This window comes from Brassica napus, chromosome A9 (genome assembly GCF_020379485.1).
Source record: "Brassica napus cultivar Da-Ae chromosome A9, Da-Ae, whole genome shotgun sequence".
Taxonomy (NCBI): domain Eukaryota; kingdom Viridiplantae; phylum Streptophyta; class Magnoliopsida; order Brassicales; family Brassicaceae; genus Brassica; species Brassica napus.
In genome coordinates, this window is record NC_063442.1 from 42,016,141 (window position 1) to 42,026,186 (window position 10,046).

Genomic DNA, 10,046 nt, shown 5'->3' on the forward strand with positions numbered 1-10,046 from the left:
TCTAGTCATTTTAGGGGCGTTAATCTTTTCCTCCTCGGACTCGGACTAGTGGGTTATAAATTCTTTTTATTTTAAAAAGAGATTCCTACAACTATCTTGCTGACCCACAAGTCTGAGCTTCATGTTACTCTTTTTAAGAGATATGTCAGATCGAGGGCGTCCCAAATTGATTGAAGGGGATGAGAGTTTATCATTCTTAAAAATAAATATTTCGATCAAATCACACATCGCAGTATACTAGACCTTCTAATTCTTTAAGATGTTTACTAAAAGATTCGCAATATAACTAGGAATACGTTTCAAATACCATACATGAGTTACAAGACATGTCAGTTTTATGTATCCCATTTGATATCTTCGTATCCGAGAATCAACAAATTCAACTCCACATTGTTCACAAAATTTCGAGTTTGAGCAATCTCATGTAAATACCATGGAATAAGGTTTTAGCTTATTCATGGGGATTCTGTAAATATTTCATTCCAAAAATAAAAAAAAATAGTTTTTTTTTGGGAGATTGGATGCAATTACTAACATGTGCATTCTTTTTTTTTATTTATAATAATAAAAATTAATAAAAAAAACATATGTTTTATTACCTACTTCAATTCAATGATATTCTAAATATTCTATTCAAAATAGGTAAAAATCCATCTTTTCTCTGCAAATGTTATTTTGAACAATGAAATACAAATACATGAAAAAGTAAAGTGGTTAGAAAAAAGTGCTACTATATCATAAACATTTAGTTTTTTGCTTATACTCTCATAAAGTCCGTATGTCTAGTCTTAGTTAAATCTAGTTAATCGAGTATGTATAAGTTTTTTCGAGTCTTGCATATGTTTAGATTATTTCTATTCATGTGGGGGATTGGTGAAACTATTTTTTACAATCCTATTGGACTGAGTAAAAATTAAGTATATATAGAATTTTACAAGCCAATTGGGCTGAGTAAAAAATCTAATCTAATGTGAAGTAAATGTTGTATTTTATATGGAGAAAATCCATTATATTTGGAAGCCCATGAGCTGAGTAAAATGATTGGAAAAGCCTTTTACTAAGTTGATGGCTAAGTTAAATATATATTTGGTGACAAATGGCTTAAACTAAGTAAACTTGGTGACTAATCTAACTTAGTGACCAAGCTATGCAACTTATTGAAAAGTGGCTATTACTAAAGATCACTTAGTGCCTAACTATGGTGACTTAGTAACAAATGTTAAAAGCTTAAGCAAACTCAATGACACATGTCAAGTTGCTTTATGACTAAGCTTTGTGAATCTCTCATATAAATAGATATTTTACCTCTCCATTAAACGGACTCACTCATAAGTGAACACACACTCATACAATTGAGTACTCTCATATCATACAAAGTTCCAGGAATACCTCTAAGTCTTTCAAAGTAAGTTTCGAGAGTATAGCGTGGTTGTTATGTTCGTAGATTTTGTTTTGGATGATGCAAAACAGTCTCACGTGTTTTATCCTGGGATTCAAAAATCGTACATAACCGTCTCACCTAGTGACGATTTATTGAGTTAAGGAAAGTTATCAAATCACAACTCCACGTATTCGTCTATTTTCACATCAGTTTTTTTAAATGTTTTACCGTTTTATATTATCGTTATCATCACATTTTGTTTCGTAATTTTCAATCTGGATTCACGCGTCCTAACAATATGAACATAAAAACTGAGTAGAAATTGGTTTAAAACTTTGAGTGAAATTGGTCCTGAAAGGTATGGAGTATTAAATGTCGTTTTGGAAATTGTGAACTGATAGATATCGATAGTTGGACCTTATGATCTCATAAACGTGTAAGTGTTGTAAGGATTTATGGCTTAACAACAACAAAAGGAAAAATAACATATCTCTCGTCTAGCAAAGTCCTTAGATGTTGCAAATTGATTTTTCATGTTATACAAAACTGATTTTCTTCAGAACAAGATTGGCGAATTTCTTAAAAAGCTAAGCGACCCGAATTGTGTGGTCAATTCAGATATAGGAACATGAATCAGGATACCATTTCTAAATCAAATTTGAATGTTTTTACATCCACAGCAACTTGAAATAAGAAAATGAAAGGAAGAGAAAATTACCAAGTAAGTGGATACATCTAATGAAACTCATTTGAAGCAAGTGATGATGGTGTTGGTTTCTCAGTTAATTTCATTTGAATATTTGGAAAAAGAGCTCATGAACTTTATTTGAATATTTGAAAAAAAAGTTCATCCGTAGACTGCATTAAATTAATCCGGAATCTTAAGTATGGAACACTCCTAAAGTAAGTGATAAGTTGTTCTTTTTCAAGTTTTGTAATCATTTACTTCAGTGTTGACAAAAAGAAATTGCAAATATATATAATATTATACTCAGGATACTAACATATAGTTTGCGTGAACAATAATGAAACATTAATACGTTACAAAACTAGAGATCAGAAAAAGAGAGAGAGAGAGATCAAACATATGATCTCAAGTTGTAGCATATTTATCGGCTAATAAACTGTTCTTTGAGGTGGTTGATAAAAAGGTTGTTACTTGGACTTAGTCTCTGCTGGGCGGGGGGTTTTAAATCTGATCCGTCTTAGGTTATTAAAGATCACACAAATACAAGCATAAAACATTTAAGTATCCAGACAAGAAAAGAAGGGTCGCATGTTGTCAAAAAAAAAAAAAAAGAAGGGTCGCATTGCACACAAGTTATATCACAAAAAGCATATGTATTCTCCTCAGAAAGAGATTTCTACTCCCTTCTTCTTCTGATTTCCCTCCTTGGTCTTGCTTTCTTATTCTCATTTTTACTTTGTAGATTAAGAGTTAAAAGTTGTTGAAATCGGATGATATTGATACTTGTAAATACATTAAATTGGAACAAAAAAGTAAAAGAGAAACATAAAATATTGCTAAAAACTAATTTATTTTAGATAATATTAATACTCGTGAATATATTCAATATGAATAAGAAAGAATTGTACGAAAAAGATATAAAAACAACAACAACCATCTTTAATTACACAAAAAAAAATGGAAAATATTTGAAAATATTTGAAAATTTTGAAGGTTCCGGATCAAACTTACCTTACTATTAGTGTTGTTATAATACTTAAATTTATGTAATTTCATGTAATTTTAAATACTTTTTGTTAAGTTTCTTTTGTATATTATTGTTGTCCAAATCTAGTTTAACATATTTTAAAGTTTTATTTAATTTTATGTGTAAAATTTAAAATCTGTAAAAAAAAATTAAAATATTTATGAGATATAATTTTTTAAAGATTAAAATAATAAACGAGAAAATATTTATGAATCATACATGTGATGTGTGATTGTAGGGACCAAAATACAAAGAAAAATATAAAACTTTAAATTTGAAGTTTTGAATAGTGAAACTTCAAATATAAAATTTCACTATTTGAAGTTTCGAACTTTCTTTTTGGAAATAAAAAAAAATCATATTTGAAATTATAGAGTGTCTTTTGGAGATGAGCTAAATTACTTTTCAAACAAAAAAACGTTGTGTAAAGTGAAAAAACTAGCTCTAACTATTTTCAAAACATGTCCTCTATCAGAAATTCTAAAATAATATTAAAAGACAATATTTTGTGATTAGCTAATAAGAGTGTTAAGAAATCAGATGTCAATATGAAATAAGTATGTTAAATCGTCGGTGACATTAATTTGATAGATATTTACGAGGAGAGGGGTTAGGCACCGGCTGTACCCAAAAAGGCGAAACAGAACAAATGCAACTGAAGAAAAAAAGCTGTATACAACACAGATATTTAAAAAAATTCAAAAAAATTATGAAATATATTAATTAAAAATTGAATAACTGATAAGCGTTTTACTACGCAAAAAGAGAAATAAATATAGAAATAAATGAAAATAAATAAATAAATAAGGATTCCATTGCGTTGTTGTGTGCAGGTTATCTCTTTTCTCTTTGCCTTTGCTATTAACCTAAGAGCCATTAGACTTTTCTTTAGATCTATCTTAAAGCTACTTGTCTCTTCTCCAAAGACGGATAGCTTCAGGTAATCTCTCTCGGACACATTTGATGTTTTCTGATCTAGTGTGAGTTAAAACTGATCTGAATCTGTGTGTCTCTGCTGAAGATCCTGTAATAGATATGGATCTCAAACTAATATTTTCCGGATTCTTCACGTATATTCCATTTTCATCTAGCTAGATCATCGTTTATGTTCTTCTCCAGATGTTTTTATTCTAATATCAAAATCAAGCAGTTGAATTTCTCACTGTTGGAGTTAAGACTTTTTTCTCATGGCTAATTTTTTAAATAAAGAAAAGAAAATCCAAGTCTCCACTATGATCTTGACAGGATCACTATATATTTTTAAATTCATAAATTACTAACTAATAAATTTCCTCAGGAAACATTATCGTGGATTTGTCAAGTGGCTAAATATAATTCAATAATGAATAAGGTTCCTGATTAATTAATTAAATTATACGGTATTGAGACCAGATCTCCATAAGAAACACGTTACCGTTTGACCACCTCTTTCTCTTCCATTATCATATAAATATCTTTTTCTCCTCATCGATCTCTCTCTCTCTCTCTCTCTCTCTCGCTTGTTAATTTGATAGGTTCCTTAGAGCAGCAACTAAGAAGAAGAAGAAGATGATGATGAACAGCTGTGGACTCCAGCAAAACTCCGAGATGAGGAGAGACACCGTTGTTTGCCCTAAACCACGCCGTGTCGGTGTACTCAACAACCATCACCTTGCTCGATCTCTTCGATGGCAAGTCAGGTAACATGCTTTCTTTCTCTTATGAATAAGATCTAACGTTTTTGTTATTCAAAAAAACATCAAACGTTTTCATGACATATATATTTTCCATGTCATCAATCAAAATGATTGACTCTTTGTTTTATGTTTTGTTTTATTAAGTCAGCAGATGGATCTACGCGAATCGAATTCACGAGGCAAGATATTGGATTTCATCCTCGCTAATGTAATAATCAATGATGATATAGCTACATATTTTACATATAAAGTTTGCTTTTATGTTCTTGTTATATATGTGAGGTTGATCTTGTGCATATATTTATCTACAGGGTAATAGTTATGAACAAGATCCGAAGATGACGTCATCGCCGCCGCTGTTCTTTACAGGGTCGCCGCCGACTAGAGTTTCTAACCCTTTAACAAAAGACTTACTCTTTCGGGACGAGCTTCTCGTGGTGGCTCCTCCTCCGTCCACTCCACGAGCAACCAAGCCACCACCGCCGTCGTGTCCTACGGTTCGAGTGAGTACTAACTTCGGGAACAATCCTACGGTTCGAGTCGTTGGATTCAACTGCCTTGACAGGGACAGACGCAGCAGCGTTCCGACTCTTGCATAAGAGTCTCCCAAAAACGCCGAAACGAGAGATAAATGCAAATATATAACACAGAAGGGGTAAAAAGAAATTTAAAAAGGTTTAGGAAATGATTAATGATGTGATCATGTTGGGTGTCTATTTTGGTGGAAAATATGTAAATGTCTTGAAAGAAGAGGGTAATTTTTCAAGGGGCTGTTATATAATTTTTGGTTTTGAGTGTCCAATTTGGGAATTTTTGTAAAGTAAAAAGGGAGAGAGAGAAGGGTTTGTGAGTGTTTGGTGTCTTTAGTGAAAATAAGAGCATCACTCTATAACAAAAGGAAAGAGTTTTGAAATGTGAATATATCATTACTCCATTGTATCTTATGTACATACGTAGTTATCAAATGAATTGTAAAGTTTTAAATTCTTATTTAGTCCCTTTGTTACAAAATTTGGTGATTAGTGGTGTACAGTGTACTGTCATTTATTCGTTTTGTTCATGTAAGTTTTAATATGAACTTTATATTAAATAAATGAACAATAACAGTATATGCCTAAGAATTTTCAGTTTTGTATTTTTCGATATTGTGCTAGTTTAAATGCTAGTATCAAAGATAATTGAAGGCATACTATTATTATGTGTTCAATTTTTTTTTGCTGAAATGTTTTTGCTAAATAAATGCATATCCACCGCTCTTCACCGCCCCAGCTTCGCTCCTACGGGCATTCTAAAGTGATCTTCACGAACCAAAACTCAAGAACCTGACAAACCTACAAGTCCACGACACAGCTCTTGCTGTTTTAACCTCTATATATACTTCGTTTCGTATAGATTGTGAATTTGTGATATGGCAATGGTTACAGTCTTACAGACCAGACAAACATGAGGACACGAATTCATTGTTTTCTTGTCTGGGGTCTATTCCGATTGTTTGCTTGCAATTTAGGAAAAAAAAAACTAATTCTATTTGAATGTTTCCGTGCGAGTAATTCAAAATATGTTTCGGTCTGTTATGTAATTAGAGCTATAATTGTTGTAAATTCAGATAAAACTGTCATAAAGTTCTGGTTTTATTCAAACTGATAAAAGTTCCTCTGATTCTAATGATTATTCTTGAAGAATTAGTTCGGAAGCATTTGAGACGAGAGAAACGTATAGTTAACTAAGCATAGACCATAGAGTATGTTGACATGTGTGACACTTACACGGTTCTGTCTTTTCTTTAATTCCTTTTTTTTTGTTGTGTCACAGGGAAACTATTCAAGACCCAGTAAAAAACCCAACTTACTGCGTTTATAGCTCTGATGTAGCAACTGGCTATGGAGTTTGAGATTTCTTTTTTTCTCCTGTCAAGAGAATCATTGCTTATGAGCGTGACCAAATGCATGTGCTTTGGAAGACCTTTAGCCCCTGGAAATGACCGTGCTTGGTCTATCATCTATTTCATTTCTTCTTGGTGAGTCTTACAAACTTTATTCCAAACCATGTCATAACCACCTTGGATACTCTGCTGTTTTCTTTGCCATTTGATAATGTTAAAAGTTTAGTTAAAGACTTAGAAGTTAGAACAAACGGATCATCCTTTTTTTTTCAAATTATCGGATCTTCTTCTTAATGTATCACTATATAAACACAATGTTGTATATCCACAATTACAGGATGTCGTTTATGGTAGCTGACGCTTGCTTTATCGCTGGAGCTACAGAGAAAATGTAGTAGTAGACATTAAGGACCATAATCCTTAATATCTACTACTACATTTACTTTACTAAGTTTGTATCTTCACTACCTGCTCACGAAGCGAACCGCTCTGGTTCAAGTCGTTTGTAGATGTAAGAAAGAAAAGAGGTGGTGGCATTGTTACAGTACTTCTGTTACTCTTATATGTCTACGCATTCTATTTCAGGATTGACACAAGAGAGTCAAAAGGATAAGACTTTTCATTTTGGGATTTAAATAAGCACAAACCTGAATAGTGAACTTAAAAAATTATCTTACCAAACTTTCAGATTTAAATAGATAATTTGTCGAGACCCAAACAGTTTGTTAATAATGAATTAGTCGAATAATGCATTAGTCGAATTATTCATACTAAAACGGCCTATTTAAACAAGCCCAAACCTGAATAGTGAATACTCAGTTTATATTAATAATCGGTTAATAACTGATGGCTTTTAAAAGCCAGCCCATAGTTGGGAATGAGTTTGTCTTATATAGTTTCAAGTTCTTGTATATTTGATTTGGATAAGTTATTGTTTTCAACGTATGTAACCATTTACTTCAGTGTTGACAAAAAAAAACTGCAAATATACATACGATTATACTAAGTGGTAAAAATGTTGGGTGTATGTTAAATTTATAGAAGCAAGGGATTCCGATCGTCAAAAATATATATAATTTTTGGCCAAAATTTCTCCAAGATTCTTTTAGCTTAGTGGTAAAAATGTTGGGGTTATGTTAACAACCCGAGTTCTAGAGGTGGGTATGTTAATTTTGTCCATTTTTTACGAACTAGCTTCTGGTCTTTACTAAACCAGTACCGGTACTGCTAAGGATACATACTAACATATAGTTTGCTTGAACAAGAATGAAATATTAAGACGTTACAAAACTAAATCGTGTATTTTGTAGAAGAGTCAAAAGTAGAGATCAAAAAGAGAGAAGGATCAAACATATGATCTCAAGTTGAAGCAAATTTATCGGATAATAAAGTGTTCTCTGAGGTGGTTGGAAAATCTGTCCACTGAGAGAGACGCTGTGTTATGGAACACTACGGTATTCGTCTATATTTAAATGGGGAATATGATTCCACGTTTTAGAAGGATAGGCAAATAGTGGAGACACTGAAGCTTGTGAAAGAGTTTTGGAGAAAATGCTGGAGAGAAAAAATGGCATATCAAGTTGGTCAAAGCTTGAACCAAGACACCCGGCAAATTTTGTGATGATCTCAAAGATATATGGAGATCTGACATAATGATGCTGCTAGGCTATGATAGATACTGGCTTTAAAAGAAAGAAGCAGATGTTACCTAGGTTGAGACCGATGATGGGCTATAATCTTGAGGAGAGAAGCATAGTAGAAAAGAGGAATTACAGAGGTTGATAGAGCTTGATGGACTTCGACACTACTGAAGAAGCTTCTGGTTAAGATTGGATTTGGATCCATTATAGGAATAGCCGTGAACACATCAAACACTAAAACAACATAACACATTCAATATCCAGACAAAAGAAAAGAAGGTTTGCATAGCACACAGGTTTTTATTTTATTTTTGGACAACACATTGCACAGAAGTTAATATCATAAGCACGTCTTCTCCTCAGAGAGAGATTTCTACTCCCTTCTTCTGCTTTCCCTCCCTAGTCTCACTCTTCTTCTTCTTCTTCTTCTGAATTCCCTCCCTGGTCTTGCTCTTCTTATTCTTCTTTTTCTTCTTCTTCTTCTGATTTCCCTCCGATGTATCACTCTTCTTCTGCTGTCCCTCAGTAATGAAACATAGATTTGGATCTTCTATCTGCTCCCTAGTGAAGCGAATTAGGTTACCTAAAACAAACAGACAGACGAATCAACGAAAGGTTTTACTTGGTTAAAAAAGAAAAAAGAATCAAATTTACGTACTTGGGTGAATGAAGCCAGATGTGGGTGGATTTTCTGGAAGTGCATAAACTTTAGTAACTACAAAATTCAAGCCTTCCACAGAACGACCACTAAGTTCCAGAGCCTTATCTACAGCATCCTGACCTCGGACATAAATGTAAGCTTTGCTGTCAACTCAAAAATAAGTCTCTAGTTAGCAATGGATAAATTAAAAAAAAATATACTACTAAGAAGAAGACTGCGAGGAAGAAGACACAAACGTTTTGATAGCACCAGAAGCGGTTTCATCTTGGTAAACAAAAGAACCATGTGAAGAGAAATATTTCTCTAGCTCTATCTCGATATCCTCGACAGGAAGGGAAGTGTCATAACCCGTAACCTTCAACCTAATAATGCAGGAGTATCATATTATCAACGTGACAAAAACACACAGACACAATTCCCAAATAATAAATAAATAATCAGAAAGGAAAGAGTAATTTACGTCTGTTGTGGCCAATAGACTTTGACTTCTTTCATAGGAGCCAAGTCATTCTCAAGGTGAGTTTCGTGAAACGGGTATGACTTAATTTGTAAAATCTGTCCTCCCATGTCACTTCCATCAAGCCTCAGCGCCTTTTCTTCATCTTCTTCATTAACATAAACGAAGGCATATCTGTAAAACAAAAGAAAACAAGTTAATTATATAGTAAGAAGCTGTTAATCTGAGGGAAAGAGCTGGAGGAAGAAGCCACGAACCTGCAGAGAATCGTCTCTTCATAGTTTCTGGGAATAGAAACATGAATTATTTTTCCACATGAAGCGAAGTGTTCTCTCAAAGCATCATCGACATCCTCCATACGAAGGGAGGTGTCGTATCCCTCAACGGAAATTCTCCTGATGCTGTTGCAAAAGATATTAATTAATCACCGCCACACATGATCTATCTATCTAATTAGAGATACAAATCTCAAAAAGAAAACGAACCTGCTTTTTCGAATCTCTGCATCACTACCCTTCGATTCCAGACCCTACGTTACAAAATATCTAATCAGAAAATTATACGAAGACACAATTAACTGAGGTTAAAGAAAGCGAAGAAGAATTACTTTGGTGGTGGATACCTGCATCTGCAT

The 10,046-nt window shown here is 33.1% G+C and overlaps 2 protein-coding genes across 2 annotated transcripts; one reads left to right on the forward strand and one right to left on the reverse strand.

Moving 5' to 3' along the window:
• The first annotated feature begins 3,838 nt into the window (after nt 1-3,838).
• On the forward strand, nt 3,839-5,706 carry LOC106434775. The gene is made up of 4 exons (XM_013875625.3): nt 3,839-4,036; nt 4,611-4,775; nt 4,917-4,980; nt 5,084-5,706. Exons 2-4 carry the CDS (start codon nt 4,645-4,647, stop codon nt 5,369-5,371), a joined length of 483 nt encoding a protein of 160 aa, XP_013731079.2. The 5' UTR covers nt 3,839-4,036; nt 4,611-4,644; the 3' UTR covers nt 5,372-5,706.
• Nucleotides 5,707-8,521: 2,815 nt separating this feature from the next.
• LOC125578243 lies at nt 8,522-10,046 on the reverse strand. Its single transcript, XM_048740587.1, has 7 exons — nt 10,035-10,046; nt 9,898-9,941; nt 9,670-9,813; nt 9,416-9,586; nt 9,192-9,317; nt 8,953-9,098; nt 8,522-8,877 (listed from the first exon to the last, which is right to left on the reverse strand). The coding sequence occupies exons 1-7, from the start codon at nt 10,044-10,046 to the stop codon at nt 8,654-8,656; spliced, it is 867 nt and encodes a 288-aa protein (XP_048596544.1). The 3' UTR covers nt 8,522-8,653.

Coding starts and splice junctions, on each gene's coding strand:
- LOC106434775 (XM_013875625.3), top strand. CDS start 4,645: ATGATGATGAACAGCTGTGGACTCCAGCAAAACTCCGAGATGAGGAGA. Junction 4,776..4,916: donor TCTCTTCGATGGCAAGTCAG/GTAACATGCTTT, acceptor TGTTTTATTAAG/TCAGCAGATGGATCTACGCG. Junction 4,981..5,083: donor TGGATTTCATCCTCGCTAAT/GTAATAATCAAT, acceptor ATTTATCTACAG/GGTAATAGTTATGAACAAGA.
- LOC125578243 (XM_048740587.1), bottom strand. Junction 9,814..9,897: donor GCAGAGATTCGAAAAAGCAG/GTTCGTTTTCTT, acceptor CTTTTGCAACAG/CATCAGGAGAATTTCCGTTG. Junction 9,318..9,415: donor GTCTATTGGCCACAACAGAC/GTAAATTACTCT, acceptor CTGCATTATTAG/GTTGAAGGTTACGGGTTATG.